Source organism: Oncorhynchus mykiss, chromosome 14, assembly GCF_013265735.2.
Source record: "Oncorhynchus mykiss isolate Arlee chromosome 14, USDA_OmykA_1.1, whole genome shotgun sequence".
Lineage (NCBI taxonomy): Eukaryota > Metazoa > Chordata > Actinopteri > Salmoniformes > Salmonidae > Oncorhynchus > Oncorhynchus mykiss.
This window is the reverse complement of record NC_048578.1, coordinates 33,733,272-33,753,623: the sequence shown is the minus strand read 5'-3', so window position 1 is coordinate 33,753,623 and position 20,352 is coordinate 33,733,272. Positions and strand designations below refer to the sequence as shown.

The 20,352-nt window shown below is 47.4% G+C and overlaps 1 protein-coding gene across 3 annotated transcripts in view; it reads left to right on the top strand.

Moving 5' to 3' along the window:
• Window positions 1-215: 215 nt before the first annotated feature.
• LOC110487786 (glutamate receptor 3) overlaps window positions 216-20,352 on the top strand; it is a 254,309-nt gene continuing 234,172 nt past the window's right edge. Inside the window, exons 1-2 of one of the 3 annotated variants that reach the window (XM_036943368.1) lie at window positions 216-722; window positions 1,418-1,576. In XM_036943368.1, coding sequence (XP_036799263.1) covers window positions 644-722; window positions 1,418-1,576 — 238 coding nt within the window. In that variant the 5' untranslated portion in view covers window positions 216-643. The remainder of the gene's footprint in view (window positions 723-1,417; window positions 1,577-20,352) is intronic. The other 2 variants (XM_036943367.1, XM_036943366.1) reach the window with 2 other exon arrangements.

Here is a 20,352-nt window from a genome sequence, read left to right as displayed (position 1 = left end):
AATAGCTTCTAATTATGAATCCACTTGTGTTCTTTGTTTTGCCTCTACTCTATCCGCGCTCACTAACGCCAACTTCCCCTCATCATATCCTTGAGGCGGCAGCTGCACCAGCTGTAAGCGGTTATCTACTGTAGCCAATTGAAAGGCATTGGCCGCCTGAGATTGCCGTGCTTTCTCCTATTGATTGCGCGCGGATACAGTAATGTGGACGAGCGTGGCACTAGTGCCTTGCAGTCAGTCCTACTAGTGGAGCTGAACTGGGCTAGTGTTATCCGGTAACGGAGTCCGGTGCACACAGGACGAGGGAAGCTTTTAATCAAAATAACATTTAATCAAAATCGCCGCTGGTCCAATCGGAGGAGCTTGTTTTCTTAATCAGATCAGCTAGTTTCTCAACCACCATCTTTGGGACGAATAAGTCCCAGCCTCTCTCTCTCTCTCTCTCTCTCACACACTCTCCTCTCACAGTTGCAGAAAATTGCTCCGCAGCCCCGTGCTGCACCTTAATGAACCCAATTGGTGCACTGTGAGCGACCATCATAAATCTGGAGGATTTTCAGCATCTTCGGGATTGCTTATGAATTTGCTTAGGCAGATCCTTTTAAGGAGTTGAGAACATAGACGGGTTGGAGAAATTGCGAAAATGGCACAAAACGTGGTTCTATTTTTATTGTGGCTTTCGGGCAGATCACTCGCGGGATTTCCCAATCAGATTAATATAGGTAAGTAGTCCGTAAAATAATTGTAACATAATCATCATCATCATGTTTGCTTTTCGCCGGTAATTTTATGGATAATGCCGGTTCTTCGGAGTATGACCTTTATCGGGTGTGATATTAATTAAGTCGGTTGCTTTGCTTGAAGTAATAAATATTGAACTTGCTCCGCGGCTTTGATTACAGATTTTATGAAATACAACGTTAGAAAAATGCTTGAAAGAAATTACCTCATTGAATGGTTCACGGGAAAATGTTGCAACTTCATAAGGGTGAAAATTGTAGGGAGCAATTCCGCAATAACACGTTTCTGTAGACAGAATGATGAGGAGTAAAGAAGAATTGTGTGTGATTTGTTTATCCTAATTAATTTGACGCACGAGCCTGCCTACATGATCCGTGTTGTTTGGTTTAACACTTGAGAGTCGTGTATAAACAGAACGACGGAGATCCCTGCAGTTTAACAATTGTTATGTAAGCTACATACAAGTCAAGTGCCACTGAAGTCGATGTCTTCCTCAAGTTTTCCTCGACAGGCAAGTAGGTGGGCTACCCTACCTACCGTCCGTGCAAGGGCCAGTGGTGGTTCCTTCCGGTGTCTATGAAAATATAAGGCAGACAGAGTTGGATGTAAAATGTGTGTAAATAATGATGACGGGAAATGGTAGCCGAAGTTGATTATGTATCTGTATGTCTTCTAGGGGGTCTGTTCATGCGGTCCACTGTGCAGGAGCACAGTGCGTTTAGGTTCGCTGTTCAGCTCTACAACACCAACCAGAACACTACGGAGAAACCCTTCCATCTCAATTATAACGTAGACAACCTCGAGTCGTCCAACAGCTTCTCAGTCACCCATGCATGTAAGTACAGAGCTGTTTTCAATTAAAATCTCCCTCTGCTCGGGAATATGTCCAGAATTCCCCCTTGAACACACACACACACACACACACACACACACACACACACACACACACACACACACAGACACAGACACAGACACACGGCATTCATAATAACATAGTGAATGCATGGTATGAAAATGCTTTTGCTTGGTAGGCCTACATTAGATAAGACCAGGGTCCAGAGGACGGGGTGCCAGAGTGCCTTTTGAGATGTCTCAATGGTTCACTATTGTTACGTCACACCAATGGTCACCAACTTCTTCTATGTCCAGATCACTTTGTGAGTCGGATATGACTAAGCCTATGCAACATTAACCAATTAAAAACAATTCTGTAATAATAATGTTTTTTTGCAGTAGGCTATAGACCCAATATATTATCACTGCATATTGGCTATGCTTTATTTTATTTATTAATGTTATTATTATTATTAGTTTTTTTGGGCTATGCTTATATTGCCCATAATCATTTGCTTTTTTTTTTACTGCACTGATGGACTGCAACTGATGGTCAGTCTGAGGGGAGGGAACAACGGTGAGGCTGACTCTCACCCGACTCAACCTCCCTCTGTTCTCCCTCCCTCCGTTCTCCCTCCCTCCCTCCGTTCTCCCTCCCTCCCTCCGTTCTCCCTCCCTCCCTCCCTCCGTTCTCCCTCCCTCCCTCCGTTCTCCCTCCCTCCCTCCCTCCCTCCATCCCTCCCTCCCTCCCTCCCGCCCTCCCTCCCTCCCTCCCTCCCTCCCTCCCTCCCTCCCTCCCTCCCTCCCTCCCTCCCTCCCTCCCTCCCTCCCTCCCTCCCTCCCTCCCTCCCTCCGTTCTCCCTCCCTCCATTCTCCCTCCCTCCATTCTCCCTCCCTCCGTTCTCCCTCCCTCCCTACGTTCTCCCTCCCTCCCTACGTTCTCCCTCCCTCTGTTCTCCCTTCCTCCCTTCTCCCTCCCTCCTTTCTCCCTCCCTCCCTCCGTTCTCCCTCCCTCCGTTCTCCCTCCCTCCGTTCTCCCTCCCTTCTCCCTCCCTCCCTCCGTTCTCCCTTCCTCCGTTCTCCCTTCCTCCGTTCTCCCTCCCTCCCTCCATTCTCCCTCCCTCCGTTCTCCCTCCCTTTGTTCTCCCTCCCTTCTCCCTCCCTCCGTTCTCCCTCTCTCCGTTCTCCCTCCCTCCATTCTCCCTCCCTCCATTCTCCCTCCCTCCCTACGTTCTCCCTCCCTCCGTTCTCCCTCCCTCTGTTCTCCCTTCCTCCCTTCTCCCTCCCTCCTTTCTCCCTCCCTCCCTCCATTCTCCCTCCCTCCGTTCTCCCTCCCTCCGTTCTCCCTCCCTTCTCCCTCCCTCCCTCCGTTCTCCCTTCCTCCGTTCTCCCTTCCTCCGTTCTCCCTCCCTCCCTCCGTTCTCCCTCCCTCCGTTCTCCCTCCCTCCGTTCTCCCTCCCTTCTCCCTCCCTCCGTTCTCCCTCTCTCCGTTCTCCCTCCCTCCCTCCCTCCATCCTCCCTCCCTCCATTCTCCCTCCCTCCATTCTCCCTCCCTCCGTTCTCCCTCCCTCCATTCTCCCTCCCTCCGTTCTCCCTCCCTCCCTACGTTCTCCCTCCCTCCCTCCCTCCCTCTGTTCTCCCTCCCTCCCTCCGTTCTCCCTCCCTCCGCTGAGAAAAAGGGGACACCGTCTTCCAGCTGATGGTGAAACTCAAGTCGCATTGCATTATTTCTGCCTCATGCAACAATTCATGTTTTTACTCCTATGACCAGAGAAAGTGAAATATTCCTCTCTACTAAAAAAGACACAAGCCGCTAATAATAGCAGCGCTAGCTTATGGAAACACTGTGCTGTAGTCAGTCACTCAGTGCTGGTTGTAGCACTGCAGCACTGAGTGGACTGAGTGGAAGTAGGAAGAAAACACATTTTATGGCTTATAAAATGTTGAACAAAGTGTTGACAGTGATGAATAACAACATAAACATGAACTTCCTGATAAAAACAAAATATTCTTTGCTTTATTCTCTCTAGTCATGGTTTTAAAAGTCTTGAAATCTCACAGTATCAACTTTGCTGTGCATTCAAGGTTTCTTTTTACAGTCTATGGCTCGAGGAAACTGTGCAGACACGGCGATCTGAGCTATCTGATTGGCCAGCGGTAGGCCTATAGGTGCACTTGATTTGCTCTCTGGGTCTGCTGAGTAGGCGGAGTTCTACCTTCAGACACGTGAAATGGTTAAAAATGGGAACCCTTTGCCTTCCCGGCACTAGGGCTGCTGAGTCAAGTGCAACTACCGCCAACAGAGCAAAGTGGGAAAAAAATGGCAAGGCAAGGCTTTATCCTGGGTTGTTAACATACATTTTTGGTGGTCGACTAGGAATGGCTAGGAGATCGACCAATCAAGATAGAGATGTCTCATTGATCCACTGTTGATACACAACACTGAGGTAGAGACGTCTGAATGGTTCATTGTTTGTATAGGCTGTATGATATTACTAAGGTAAATATCTCTGTAGCAAATACAAACCAAGATGTGCATCTCAAATAGCCCCTTAATCTTTTTGTAGTGCACTACTTTAGACCAGAGCCCCATCAAAAGTAGTGCACTTTAAATGGGAATAGGGCTCTGGTCTAAAGTAGTGCACTATCAAGGGAATAGGGCTCTGGTCTAAAGTAGTGCACTATCAAGGGAATAGGGCTCTGGTCTAAAGTAGTGCAGTATCAAGGGAATAGGGCTCTGGTCTAAAGTAGTGCAGTATCAAGGGAATAGGGCTCTGGTCTAAAGTAGTGCACTACAAAGGGAATAGAGCTCTGGTCTAAAGTAGTGCACTACAAAGGGAATAGGGTGCCATTTGGGACAAGAATACAAATGAAATTCCCTTGACAACATCCCGAGGAGAAGATCACGTATATATGATAGGGAGGGCACGGTATCTTTACAGTGAGAGACAGAGGCTGTATGACCTTGGAGAGGAAAGACGAGAAAACAGTAAAAACATGTACAATAACCATGGTGCCAAGGACTCCATGTGGGTGATTTCAGCATGCTCCTTAACAGACATCAGAATAGTGTTTTTAATCTAGGTAGGAGTATCGGCTCTGATATGGACATCTCCATATTTAAAAAGAGTTGGAGTTGCCTTTCAGATCATAATGAATATGATTACACGGACAGAGGGACCTACATACCTGATCCTAGACCAGCACTCCATCTCGGAGATGCTTTACAATCAATATAGACTCCACTCCATCAATAACAGGCTTCTCCCTACATGCTGCGGTTACATGTAGCTCCTCTCAGTGTGGCCAATGGCTTATTCATCCAGTCATACATTCAAACTGCACTCTGCTCTGCTCTCTACTGTGTTCAAACTGCACTCTGTTCTGCTCTCTACTGTGTTCAAACGGCTCTCTGCTCTGCTCTCTACTGTGTTCAAACTGCACTCTGCTCTGCTCTCTACTGTGTTCAAACGGCTCTCTGCTCTGCTCTCTACTGTGTCTTAGCTGCACTCTGCTCTCTACTGTGTTCAAACTGCACTCTGCTCTCTACTGTGTTCAAACTGCACTCTGCTCTGCTCTCTACTGTGTTCAAACTGCACTCTGCTCTGCTCTCTCTGTGTTCAAACTGCACTCTGCTCCGCTCTCTACTGTGTTCAAACGTCTCTCTGCGCTGCTCTCTTCTGGGAAATTGTTTGTTGTTGCCGGGGGTCGATGTGAATGGCATTCTTTTATGATGCTGTCTATTGTGTTCCCTCTGGCCTCGTTTAATCTGATTACAGGCAATGTAAAGAAAGTAAAGAACGTAACGTAAAGAAAGCATAATGAAGGAAAATGATGACAAGGGAAAGGAAGGAGAGGGAATGGGAGGAGAGGAGGAGGTAAGGGAGGAGATGGAGAGGGAGAAGGAAAGAGAGGAGAGGGAAAGGGAGGAAAGGAGGAGGTAAGGGAGGAGATGGAGAGGGAGAAGGAAAGAGAGGAGAGGGAAAGGGAGGAGAGGAGGAGGTAAGGGAGGAGATGGAGAGGGAGAAGGAAAGAGAGGAGAGGGAAAGGGAGGAAAGGAGGAGGTAAGGGAGGAGATGGAGAGGGAGAAGGAAAGAGAGGAGAGGGAAAGGGAGGAGTGGAGGAGGTAAGGGAGGAGATGGAGAGGGAGTAGGAAAGAGAGGAGAGGGAAAGGGAAGAGAGGAGTAGGTAAGGGAGGAGATGGAGAGGGAGAAGGAAAGAGAGGAGAGGGAAAGGGAGGAGAGGAGGAGGTAAGGGAGGAGATGGAGAGGGAGTAGGAAAGAGAGGAGAGGGAAAGGGAGGAGATGGAGAGGGAGAAGGAAAGAGAGGAGAGGGAAAGCGAGGAGAGGAGGAGGTAAGGGAGGAGATGGAAAAAGAGGAGAGGGAATGGGAGAAGGAAAGAGAGGAGAGGGAAAGGGAGGAGAGGAGGAGGAAAGGGAGGAGATGGAGAGGGAGAAGGAAAGAGAGGAGAGGGAATGGGAGTAAAGGGAATGGGAGAAGGAAAGAGAGGAGAGGGAATGGGAAAAGGAAAGAGAGGAGAGGGAAAGGGAGGAGAGGAGGAGGTAAGGGAGGAGATGGAGAGGGAGTAGGAAAGAGAGGAGAGGGAAAGGGAGGAGATGGAGAGGGAGAAGGAAAGAGAGGAGAGGGAAAGCGAGGAGAGGAGGAGGTAAGGGAGGAGATGGAAAAAGAGGAGAGGGAATGGGAGAAGGAAAGAGAGGAGAGGGAAAGGGAGGAGAGGAGGAGGAAAGGGAAGAGATGGAGAGGGAGAAGGAAAGAGAGGAGAGGGAAAGGGAGGAGAGGAGGAGGAAAGGGAGGAGATGGAGAGGGAGAAGGAAAGAGAGGAGAGGGAAAGGGAGGAGAGGAGATGGAGAGGGAGTAGGAAAGAGAGGAGAGGGAATGGGAAGAGAGGAGGAGGTAAGGGAGGAGATGGAGAGGGTGCAGGAAAGAGAGGAGAGGGAATGGGAGAAGGAAAGAGAGGAGAGGGAAATGGAAAGGGAGGAGAGGAGAGGGAAAGGGAGGAGAGGAGGAGGAAAGGGAGGAAATGGAGAGGGAGAAGGAAAGAGAGGAGAGGGAATGGGAGAAGGAAAGAGAGGAGAGGGAAAGGGAAAGGGAGGAGAGGAAGAGGAAAGGGAGGAGATGGAGAGGGAGAAGGAAAGAGAGGAGAGGGAAAGGGAGGAAAGGGAGGAGATGGAGAGGGAGAAGGAAAGAGAGGAGAGGGAAAGGGAGGAGAGGGAATGGGAGAAGGAAAGAGAGGAGCGGGAAAGGGAGGAGAGGAGGAGGAAAGGGAGGAGAGGGAAAGGGAAAAGGAAAGAGAGGAGAGGGAAAGGGAGGAGAGGAGGAGGTACGGGAGGAGATGGAGAGGGAACGAGAGAAGGAAAGAGAGGGGAGGGAAAGGGAGGACAGGGAGAGGGAAAGGGAGGAGAGGGAAAGGGAAAGGGAGGAGAGGGAAAGGGAGTAGAGGAGGGAGAATGGGAGGAGAGGGAACGAGAGAAGGAAAGAGAGGGGAGGGAAAGGGAGGAAAGGGAGGAGAGGGAAAGGGAGTAGAGGAGGGAGAATGGGAGGAGAGGGAAAGGGAGGAGAGGGAAAGGGGGAGAGGGAAAGGGAGGAGTTGGAGAGGGAGTAGAGGAGGGAGAATGGGAGGAGAGGGAACGAGAGAAGGAAAGCGAAGGAGGAACGAGAGAAGGAAAGAGAGGAAAGGGAAAGAAAAGGGGAGGATGGGGAACAAAGGAAAGGGAAGGGGAAAGAAGGAAGGGCAAGCAAGACAAAGTGAATGTGGTGCATTCACAGTAGACTCTCAGTAGACTCTCAGTAGACTCTCAATAGACTCAGTAGACTCACAGTAGACTCTCAGTAGACTCAGTAGACTCACAGTAGACACAGTAGACTCAGTAGATTCACAGTAGACTCTCAGTAGACTCACAGTAGACTCAGTACACTCACAGTAGACTCAGTACACTCACAGTAGACTCAGTACACTCACAGTAGACTCAGTAGACTCTGTATCTAGATGATGTCAAAAGGAAAACGATGACAAGGGAAAGGAAGGAGAGGGAATGGGAGGAGAGGAGGAGGTAAGGGAGGAGATGGAGAGGGAGAAGGAAAGAGAGGAGAGGGAAAGGGAGGAAAGGAGGAGGTAAGGGAGGAGATGGAGAGGGAGAAGGAAAGAGAGGAGAGGGAAAGGGAGGAGAGGAGGAGGTAAGGGAGGAGATGGAGAGGGAGAAGGAAAGAGAGGAGAGGGAAAGGGAGGAAAGGAGGAGGTAAGGGAGGAGATGGAGAGGGAGAAGGAAAGAGAGGAGAGGGAAAGGGAGGAGTGGAGGAGGTAAGGGAGGAGATGGAGAGGGAGTAGGAAAGAGAGGAGAGGGAAAGGGAAGAGAGGAGTAGGTAAGGGAGGAGATGGAGAGGGAGAAGGAAAGAGAGGAGAGGGAAAGGGAGGAGAGGAGGAGGTAAGGGAGGAGATGGAGAGGGAGTAGGAAAGAGAGGAGAGGGAAAGGGAGGAGATGGAGAGGGAGAAGGAAAGAGAGGAGAGGGAAAGCGAGGAGAGGAGGAGGTAAGGGAGGAGATGGAAAAAGAGGAGAGGGAATGGGAGAAGGGAGGAGAGGAGGAGGAAAGGGAGGAGATGGAGAGGGAGAAGGAAAGAGAGGAGAGGGAATGGGAGTAAAGGGAATGGGAGAAGGAAAGAGAGGAGAGGGAATGGGAAAAGGAAAGAGAGGAGAGGGAAAGGGAGGAGAGGAGGAGGTAAGGGAGGAGATGGAGAGGGAGTAGGAAAGAGAGGAGAGGGAAAGGGAGGAGATGGAGAGGGAGAAGGAAAGAGAGGAGAGGGAAAGCGAGGAGAGGAGGAGGTAAGGGAGGAGATGGAAAAAGAGGAGAGGGAATGGGAGAAGGAAAGAGAGGAGAGGGAAAGGGAGGAGAGGAGGAGGAAAGGGAAGAGATGGAGAGGGAGAAGGAAAGAGAGGAGAGGGAAAGGGAGGAGAGGAGGAGGAAAGGGAGGAGATGGAGAGGGAGAAGGAAAGAGAGGAGAGGGAAAGGGAGGAGAGGAGATGGAGAGGGAGTAGGAAAGAGAGGAGAGGGAATGGGAAGAGAGGAGGAGGTAAGGGAGGAGATGGAGAGGGTGCAGGAAAGAGAGGAGAGGGAATGGGAGAAGGAAAGAGAGGAGAGGGAAATGGAAAGGGAGGAGAGGAGAGGGAAAGGGAGGAGAGGAGGAGGAAAGGGAGGAAATGGAGAGGGAGAAGGAAAGAGAGGAGAGGGAATGGGAGAAGGAAAGAGAGGAGAGGGAAAGGGAAAGGGAGGAGAGGAAGAGGAAAGGGAGGAGATGGAGAGGGAGAAGGAAAGAGAGGAGAGGGAAAGGGAGGAAAGGGAGGAGATGGAGAGGGAGAAGGAAAGAGAGGAGAGGGAAAGGGAGGAGAGGGAATGGGAGAAGGAAAGAGAGGAGCGGGAAAGGGAGGAGAGGAGGAGGAAAGGGAGGAGAGGGAAAGGGAAAAGGAAAGAGAGGAGAGGGAAAGGGAGGAGAGGAGGAGGTACGGGAGGAGATGGAGAGGGAACGAGAGAAGGAAAGAGAGGGGAGGGAAAGGGAGGACAGGGAGAGGGAAAGGGAGGAGAGGGAAAGGGAAAGGGATGAGAGGGAAAGGGAGTAGAGGAGGGAGAATGGGAGGAGAGGGAACGAGAGAAGGAAAGAGAGGGGAGGGAAAGGGAGGAAAGGGAGGAGAGGGAAAGGGAGTAGAGGAGGGAGAATGGGAGGAGAGGGAAAGGGAGGAGAGGGAAAGGGGGAGAGGGAAAGGGAGGAGTTGGAGAGGGAGTAGAGGAGGGAGAATGGGAGGAGAGGGAACGAGAGAAGGAAAGCGAAGGAGGAACGAGAGAAGGAAAGAGAGGAAAGGGAAAGAAAAGGGGAGGATGGGGAACAAAGGAAAGGGAAGGGGAAAGAAGGAAGGGCAAGCAAGACAAAGTGAATGTGGTGCATTCACAGTAGACTCTCAGTAGACTCTCAGTAGACTCTCAATAGACTCAGTAGACTCACAGTAGACTCTCAGTAGACTCAGTAGACTCACAGTAGACACAGTAGACTCAGTAGATTCACAGTAGACTCTCAGTAGACTCACAGTAGACTCAGTACACTCACAGTAGACTCAGTACACTCACAGTAGACTCAGTACACTCACAGTAGACTCAGTAGACTCTGTATCTAGATGATGTCAAAAGGTGAGCCTGAATAGGGCAAAGACGATGACCTACTCTCAACATCATAGTAGTGTTCTGTTGCAGAGCCTTGTCAACAGACGTCTGTGGTCCTCTGTGGTTCTGTCCACCCCTATAATACTTTCATAATGTCTACCGGTCATTCAGCAGACATGTTTATTCAAAGCATCTTACAGTGATTGGAACCACATTATCCCAATGTGTCTGGCCTGGCCCACTGGTCTCCTCTCCTCTCCTCTCCTCTCCTCTCCTCTCCTCTCCTCTCCTCTCCTCTCCTCTCCTCTCCTCTCCTCTCCTCTCCTCTCCTCTGTCTCCCCCAGTTCAACTCTCTCTGCAGTGTCAGCTCATTAGCACACAGACCTCATACCGTCTCACTTGGGTGAAGGAAAAAAATCCATACCCCCCACCAACCCCCACCTCAAAGTAACACACACCGGCAAATGAGCTGGGACTGAGTTCTGCAGTGGAGAGGTGGGTCTGAGAGGTGAGGTGGTGGAGAGGTGAGGTGGTGGAGAGGTGGGTCTGAGAGGTGAGATGGTGGAGAGGTGGGTCTGAGAGGTGAGGTGGTGGAGAGGTGGGTCTGAGAGGTGAGATAGTGGAGAGGTGGGTCTGAGAGGTGAGGTGGTGGAGAGGTGAGGTGGTGGAGAGGTGGGTCTGAGAGGTGAGATGGTGGAGAGGTGGGTCTGAGAGGTGAGGTGGTGGAGAGGTGAGGTGGTAGAGAGGTGAGGTGGGGGAGAGGTGGGTCTGAGAGGTGAGATGGTGGAGAGGTGGGTCTGAGAGGTGAGGTGGTGGAGAGGTGGGTCTGAGAGGTGAGATGGTGGAGAGGTGAGGTGGTGGAGAGGTGGGTCTGAGAGGTGAGATGGTGGAGAGGTGGGTCTGAGAGGTGAGGTGGTGGAGAGGTGGGTCTGAGAGGTGAGGTGGTGGAGAGGTGAGGTGGTGGAGAGGTGGGTCTGAGAGGTGAGGTGGTGGAGAGGTGAGGTGGTGGAGAGGTGAGGTGGGGGAGAGGTGGGTCTGAGAGGTGAGGTGGTGGAGAGGTGGGTCTGATAGGTGAGGTGGTGGAGAGGTGGCTCTGAGAGGTGAGATGGTGGAGAGATGGGTCTGAGAGGTGAGGTGGTGGAGAGGTGAAGTGGGGGAGAGGTGGGTCTGAGAGGTGAGGTGGTGGAGAGGTGGGTCTGATAGGTGAGGTGGTGGAGAGGTGAGGTGGTGGAGAGGTGGGTCTGAGAGGTGAGGTGGTGGAGAGGTGAGGTGGTGGAGAGGTGGGACTGAGAGGTGAGGTGGTGGAGAGGTGGGTCTGAGAGGTGAGGTGGTGGAGAGGTGGGTCTGAGAGGTGAGATAGTGGAGAGGTGGGTCTGAGAGGTGAGGTGGTGGAGAGGCAGTGGAGAGGTGGGTCTGAGAGGTGAGGTGGTGGAGAGGTGAGGTGGTGGAGAGGTGGGTCTGAGAGGTGAGGTGGTGGAGAGGTAGGTCTGCGAGGTGGTGGACAGGTGGTGGAGAGGTGGGTCTGAGAGGTGAGGTGGATCTGAGAGGTGAGGTGGTGGAGAGGTAGGTCTGCGAGGTGGTGGAGAGGTGGGTCTGAGAGGTGAGGTAGTGGAGAGGTAGGTCTGTGAGGTGGTGGAGAGGTGGGTCTGAGAGGTGAGGTGGTGGTGAGGTGGTGGAGAGATGGTGGAGAGGTGGGTCTGCGAGGTGGTGGAGAGGTGGGTCTGAGAGGTGAGGTGGTGGAGAGGTGAGGTGGTGGAGAGATGGTGGAGAGGTGGGTCTGAGAGGTGAGGTGGTGGAGAGGTGGGTCTGAGAGGTGAGGTGGTGGAGAGGTGGGACTGAGAGGTGAGGTGGTGGAGAGGTGGGACTGAGAGGTGAGGTAGTGGAGAGGTGGGACTGAGAGGTGAGGGAGATGAAGCAATGGCCCCAAATCATAGTTAGCCAGCCAAAGAAGCTTGGGCTGTTACCTTGTCACGGCGTCCTAACTAACGGACACGCCCTGCGCCCTCTCCTTCACGCTGTTGATAGGGACACAGAAACAATAAGCAAATGAGTAAATAAATAAGAGATAATGGCGTTGGTAATTTCACGCGTGTTGAAGGAGCAGGGGAGCATGGGAGAAAGAGGGCTTGATATGAGAATCTAATTAAAACCGTGAAGGCAGGAGCAGAGACAGTCTTCTTCTTTTTCTTAGCTTAGAGAGAGGATCGGGCTCCTGAGGGAGAAGCTGTGGCCCCATTTCTGCTTTCTCACTCACACACAACGCCACCACCATGCACATCTTACAGCAGCTCGGTGAAGAGAGAGAGTGTGTGTGTGTGTGTGTGTGTGTGTGTGTGTGTGTGTGTGTGTGTGTGTGTGTGTGTGTGTGTGTGTGCGTGCGTGCGCGTGCGCGTGTGTGTGTGTGGGTGCGTTTGTGTATCGCGTCTATACACTGTGTGTGAGAAACGTACGAGCCTTTGATGATGTTGAGGAAAGTGTGGAAAAGCAACCTGTCCTCTGTCTGTCAGAGCTCTGAAAACAGTGTGAAGTCGTCAACAACCATTCCAGTTTGTTGTGGGAACTGTTTCTTTGATGAGTTTATGAAGTAGTCTGCTGGGGGCCTCACCTCTTCTGTATGAGTAGAACACAATGTCCTACATACTGGCCAGGGTTCAAATGCCACCATACTCCCTATATAGTGTACTACTGTTGACCAGAGTCCATATTCCCTATATAGTGTACTACTGTTGACCAGAGTCCATATTCCATATATAGTGTACTACTGTTGACCAGAGTCCATATTCCCTATATAGTGTACTACTGTTGACCAGAGTCCATATTCCCTATATAGTGTACTACTGTTGACCAGAGTCCATATCCCCTTTATAGTGTACTACTGTTGACCAGAGCCCCTAAATAGTGCACTACTGTTGACCAGAGTCCATATTCCATATATAGTGTACTACTGTTGACCAGAGTCCATATTCCCTATATAGTGTACTACTGTTGCCCAGAGTCCATATTCCCTATATAGTGTACTACTGTTGACCAGAGTCCATATTCCCTATATAGTGTACTACTGTTGACCAGAGTCCATATTCCCTATATAGTGTACTACTGTTGACCAGAGTCCATATTCCCTATATAGTGTACTACTGTTGACCAGAGTCCATATTCCTTATATAGTGTACTACTGCTGACCAGAGTCCATATTCCCTATATAGTGTACTACTGTTGACCAGAGTCGTTATCCCCTATATAGTGTACTACTGTTGACCAGAGTCCATATCCCCTATATAGTGTACTACTGTTGACCAGAGTCCCTATATAGTGTACTACTGTTGACCAGAGCCCCTATATAGTGTACTACTGTTGACCAGAGTCCATATTCCCTATATAGTGTACTACTGTTGACCAGAGTCCCTATATAGTGTACTACTGTTGACCAGAGCCCCTATATAGTGTACTACTGTTGACCAGAGTCCCTATATAGTGTACTACTGTTGACCAGAGTCCCTATATAGTGTACTACTGTTGACCAGAGTCCCTATATAGTGTACTACTGTTGACCAGAGTCCATATTCCCTATATAGTGTACTACTGTTGACCACTACTGTTGACCACTACTGTTGACCACTACTGTTGACCACTACTGTTGACCACTGCTGTTGGCCCTGGGTCCTGATCAAAAGTAGTGCACTATAAAGGGAAGTGTTCATTTTTGGGAGGTCGACTCAGTCTTCTTCTCAACATGAAGGCTGTCAAACTGTTGTTGGACCTGACTAGAACATTCTTTATCTAACAGCGGAATGACATGGTATTCTCCTTCAACATGACCAGCAGCATGTACTGTACTAGATCAGATCTGAGACTCTTGTTTTCTGTTCGGGTTGCTAGCTAACGTAGCATCCTGGGACTCCTGTCAAGCTGAGCCTGCAAATAGCAGACAGCTCCTGCTGAGCTACGGCACGATAGTCCTCACACGAACGCAAACGCACGCACGCAGGCGCTCGCACACACACACACACACACACACACACACACACACACACACACACACACACACACTATGGTACTGTGAGCACAGTAGTCCTTAGATGGTCACTACGCATCAGTGCCGGAAATCTTTCTCTCTGAATGTGACAAGAATATTGTTGAATTGAGAGTCAGTGTGTGTGTTGAGCCATTCTGATGCTCCTGAAGCTGTTTATACCACAGTTGTACCAGTGCTGGGCCCGTAGTCACAAAAGCCTCTGCTGATCTAGGATCAGTTTGCCTTTTAGATCCGTATGAATACAATTATATGGAAAGGTAGGGATCTGATCCAAGATCAGCACTCCTACTCTTTGTGGATATGAGATTTGGTCATGAGTTTTCAAAATAAAAGCACTGACGAAGGCAGTGAGGCACCTTAGTAATGGCCGGTAGCTTTTTTAGCTAATGTTAGATAGTTGACCGAAAGTTTAGTTAGCCAGGTAGCTAGTTAGTTACCAAGCTAAGTTTCTGCTAACTAGCCAATAAAGTTAACTGTCTGGCAATGTATTTAGCTTGCCAATGACCTAGCTAGAAACTAGTTTGTCAGCAACACCGCAAGTTAGCTAATATTAGCTAGCTAACTGTAATTGTAAATCGCCATATTGGTATTGTTGCATCACGGGCAGGAGAGAACATTTTGGAACTACCAAAAATGGCTAAATTTACCGAACAGCTCAGAGTCTGAGAATGAGTTTATTACAGAGAATAAAATAATATTAGTTAGGCAGCCAATAAACCTACTAAACCGTTCATGTTTGAGCCGATCGTTGCCCCCAATTCAAAGAGTTTGTTCTTGTAACAGTAACAACACAGATATACTGCCTGAAACACCTCAGCTAGAGGGTTGGCGTAGCTGCCAGATATCGGCTAGAGTAGGAGTGTGTGTGTTGTAGAGAGACGGTGGCGATACCGCACAAAATCCTAGTGGTTGGTGATGTGTTACATCCTGTCAGTCTGTCTGGATGGTGATGTGTTACATCCTGTCAGTCTGTCTGGATGGTGACTGTATTACATCCTGTCAGTCTGTCTGAATGGTGATGTATTTATTGAACGTGTCACTAATCCTTATGAAGGACTTCCTGGTAGAGGAGGTTACTCAACCAGTCAGCAGCCGATATGTCCGTTTTAAATCATTTGTAAAATTTTGCATGATTATGAATGATTTAAGGTTAACATCAGTAGTGGGTAGGTGCTCAATATATATAATCAGTATCCTATACCGATGTTGACCACCTGCTCTGTTCGGCGTGATGGTAACAGATGTCCCTTTTGTTAACATGATTGGAGTTGAAATCGCAGACAGCATCATGATTGATGAAATCTCATTCTAACCAATAATGGAGCGTGTTCGTTTCGGTATCAGACTAACTTTTCCCATGATTGTGTTTATCACCAGTTCATCTAATGGGTACAAACGAGAATTGGACGAGGTGTAAAGGCATCTCATCCCTGCGTGTGTCATTTCTTAACATAGGGTTTGAGTTTGAATAAAAACAGTTAATTTAGTAAATCTAGACTGCTGTAATTGTTTGACATAGGCTATATACCTCCCCCTTATGTAAAAAATAGTATTAGTTATCTTTTACACTAGAACAACAGGTTCAACCGTGAACAGATGAAAGTAGCTTTATCGTCAAAGCAAGTTTAACACGCACTAATCCCATGTCGCTAGAGTCGTGACTTCAACTAGCTTAGTCTGCCATCTATTGGAAAGGTATGGAAACTACACTGGGCAGCTAGTTGGCAAGAGTCAAAGTAGACTTTAATAATATACACCATTTAGCAGATGCCTTTATCCTAAGCGAACTGGGTACATGGTGGTGGAAACAGACCAAAGAAACAAGATTACACTGTTGATATCATGGATAGTCATTCTTTGCATCCATATCTCTGTCTATGAATTTGAGAGTGGTTACATTTCTCCAGCCCCGTCCCTCAGCGTTTTATCAAAAGAGGAGCAGGGAGGCACTTTGCTACTGTTTCTACTGCTGATTGGCACTTTAAGAAGTTGAGATGCAGATGAAATACACACTAAAATATGTTACAGATACTACATAAATGTCCCATCACTCAGACAGTTAGTGAATACACAGCATCCAGCACAACAGACAATCAATCAAATGTATTTTACAAAAGCCCTTTTTACATCAAAATAATAAGCACAATGGTTATAGAGGGCAACAGTTCCAACACCTCAGAAGCAAATGTCAGTTGGCTTTTCACAGCTGATAATTTATAGGTTGAGAGAGTCGATACAGCAGGATTGGGACAAGTAGCACATCTGTTGAAACGGGTAAAAAATTTTATTAAAAAAGTCGGTGGAAAAACAATTTCGCTCCGATTCCCTTTATGGATCTTTGAATTTGCTGTTGACTGGCCTGCTCCTTCTCCATTTTCGGAACACCATCCCGCTCCCCCCAAAGTGAATGATAGTACATCTTGTCACTGTGATGATTGTGATTCGGAACTCTCAGGTTCATACAGGGAGTTATGGTCTTCACTGATCTCACTCTCCATCAGCTCCATCTGTAGTGTATAGGAGTAGGACTAGGTTGTACTGATGGTCGTGATCGTAATCTAGCTGGGCCCCGAGCTCTTTAGTGATGGTCCCTGTGGTCCTCTTCTCCACCGCAGCACAGGAACACTCTGGCACCCATTCAGGCTTCTCATGTGATGTGGGACCGGATGGGAGCTCTTTGAGTCAGTGGTCTGCCTACAGCCTCGTTCTCAGTCACGCGCTTTCACTTGAGAGGTAGCTGTCGTTCCATTGCTTTTCAACAGAGAATGGAATTCTCCGGATGGAACATTATTGAACTTTTATGATAAAAACATCCTAAAGATTGATTCTATACTTAGTTTGACAAGTTTCTTCGACCTGTAATATAACTTTTTGAACGTTTCGTCCGAATGGACCAGATCGTACATTTGGATTTGTTCACCAAATGCCCTAACAAAAGAAGCTATTGGACATAAATGGACATAAATGATGGACATTATCGAACATAACAAGCATTTGTTGTGGAACTGTGATTCCTGGAGGTGCATTCTGATGAAGATCATCAAAGGTAAGTTAATATTTATAATGCTGTTTATGAATAATGTTGACTACCTAACATGGCGGATATTTCTCTGACTGGTTTGGGCTCTGAGCGCCGTTCTCTGATTATGCTTTTTCCGTAATGTTTTTTTGAAATCTGACACTGCGGTTGCATTAAGGAGAAGTGTCTCTATATTTCCATGTCTAAAAATTGTATTTTCATCAACATTTATAATGAGTATTTCTGTGAGTTCATGTGGCTCTCTGCAATATCACTGCATGTTTTGGAACTACTGAACGTAACACGCCAATGTAAAATATGATTTTTGGATATAAATATGAACTTTACCGAATAAAACATACATGTATTGTGTAACATGAAGTCCTATGAGTGTCATCTGATAAGGATCATCAAAGGTTAGTGATTAATTTTATCTCTATTTGTGCTTTTTGTGACTACTCTCTTTGGCTGGAAAAATTGCTGTTTTTTTTGTGAGTTGGTGATGACCTAACATAATCGTTTGTGGTGCTTTCGCTGTAAAGCATTTTTGAAATCAGACAATGTGGCTGGATTAACGATAATTTATCGTTAAAATGGTGCCTAATACTTGTATGTTTGAGAAATTTGATTTATCAGATTTCTGTTGTTTGTATTTGGTGCCGGAACCCCAGTCCTAGACAGGTTAATCAACTGGTACTGGTAGAGTAGTGATGATACGTACCTCAGTTTAAACAACTGGCACTGGTAGAGTAGTGATGATACGTAGGTCAGTTTAATCAACTGGTACTGGTAGAGTAGTGATGATACGTAGGTCAGTTTAATCAACTGGTACTGGTAGAGTACTGATGATAGCTAGGTCAGTTTAATCAACTGGTACTGGTAGAGTAGTGATGATACGTAGGACAGGTTAAACAACTGGTACTGGTAGAGTAGTGATGATACGTAGGTCAGTTTAATCAACTGGTACTGGTAGAGTACTGATGATAGCTAGGTCAGTTTAATCAACTGGTACTGGTAGAGTACTGATGATACATACCTCAGTTTAAACAACTGGTACTGATAGAGTAGTGATGATACGTAGGTCAGTTTAATCAACTGGTACTGGTAGAGTAGTGATGATACATACCTCAGTTTAAACAACTGGTACTGGTAGAGTAGTGATGATACGTAGGTCAGTTTAATCAACTGGTACTGGTAGAGTAGTGATGATACATACCTCAGTTTAAACAACTGGTACTGGTAGAGTAGTGATGATACATACCTCAGTTTAAACAACTGGTACTGGTAGAGTAGTGATGATACATACCTCAGTTTAAACAACTGGTACTGGTAGAGTAGTGATGATACATACCTCAGTTTAAACAACTGGTACTGGTAGAGTAGTGATGATACATACCTCAGTTTAAACAACTGGTACTGATAGAGTAGTGATGATACGTAGGTCAGTTTAATCAACTGGTACTGGTAGAGTAGTGATGATACATACCTCAGTTTAAACAACTGGTACTGATAGAGTAGTGATGATACATACCTCAGTTTAAACAACTGGTACTGGTAGAGTAGTGATGATACATACCTCAGTTTAATCAACTGGTACTGATAGTGTAGTGATGATACATACCTCAGTTTAAACAACTGGTACTGGTAGAGTAGTGATGATACATACCTCAGTTTAAACAACTGGTACTGGTAGAGTAGTGATGATACATACCTCAGTTTAAACAACTGGTACTGGTAGAGTAGTGATGATACATACCTCAGTTTAAACAACTGGTACTGGTAGAGTAGTGATGATACATACCTCAGTTTAAACAACTGGTACTGGTAGAGTAGTGATGATACATACCTCAGTTTAAACAACTGGTACTGGTAGAGTAGTGATGATACATACCTCAGTTTAAACAACTGGTACTGGTAGAGTAGTGATGATACATACCTCAGTTTAAACAACTGGTACTGGTAGAGTAGTGATGATACATACCTCAGTTTAAACAACTGGTACTGGTAGAGTAGTGATGATACATACCTCAGTTTAAACAACTGGTACTGGTAGAGTAGTGATGATACATACCTCAGTTTAAACAACTGGTACTGGTAGAGTAGTGATGATACATACCTCAGTTTAAACAACTGGTACTGGTAGAGTAGGTGCAGAGTTGATCTTTTTCTGTGAGTCTTGTTGCTAAAGTGGATTTAACACTCTAAGGCATTATAGCAACTGACTGACCAGCTTAGCAAAAACAAAGACAACCAAGTGTCTTCCTAAGTGGAATGCATCAGTGGACAGCCGGAAGGCGTTTGTTTGCTCTGCAAGCTGTCATGAGTGTTTACTCTTTACCACACTGGTATATGGGTACAAGGAGCTAGTACATAGGTACAATAACCTAGTATATATAGGTACAAAAAGCTAGTATATAGGTACAAGGAGCTAGTATATAGGTACAAGGAGCTAGTATATACAGTAGGTACAAGGAGCTAGTATAGGTACAAGGAGCTAGTATATAGGTACAATGAGCTAGTATATAGGTACAAGGAGCTAGTGTATAGGTACAATGAGCTAGTATATAGGTACAATGAGCTAGTATATAGGTACAAGGAGCTAGTGTATGGGAGCCATCACTGTACATTATGTTCTGAGGAAGGATGTTTATGTTTCCAATATGTCCCCAATGGCATCCTATTCTCTATGAAGTGCACTAATTTTGAAGAGAGCACTATGGGCCCCAGTCAAAAGGTGCACACTATATACAGTACAGATGTAGGATCTGAATTTGAACACTCTCTCGTTGCTGAGAATTTTTCTTGAGTCACAGGAAATGGAGATGAGTTTCGTGATTGACATAAATTCAGTGAAAACCCACACTAACACACGGTTATATTAACAGTATTGCACTTTTCATGTAGACTCATTTTGACCAGCTAATAGCCTAAGAACCAATCAATCAACCTTATGGACTAAACGTTCAAATCCTGTTGCTGCAGGATTATTTTGCTGCAACATTCCAGGTCAAATTAAGATCCTATATCTGTAGGGAATGTTCAGCATCCTGTCCTTATTGCCTCCTTTGTCATCAAAACTACAGAAATAATAATTCCCCTCCTGAGTGACTCAGACCTCTGTGTGTCAGCAGGGGTGTATCTTCTTAATCACTACATGCTGTTTGAATCACGATTTAACAAACACACGGCACACACACACGGCCACACACACACGGCCACACTGCCCCACACACACACACACACACACACACACACACACACACACACACACACACACACACACACACACACACACACACACACACACACACACACACACACACAATGGTTAAATGGTAGGAACCCGGTTACCTAGATTTACCAGGATTTACCACCCAAGGGACAGACAGCCCATCCCAGGGTAGGGAGCCCATCCCAGGGTAGGGACAGACAGCCCATCTCAGGGTAGGGACAGACAGCCCATCAAAGGGTAGGGACAGACAGCCCATCTCTGGGTGGGGACAGACAGCCCATCTCAGGGTGGGGACAGTGCAGCCCATCTCAGGGTAGGGACAGACAG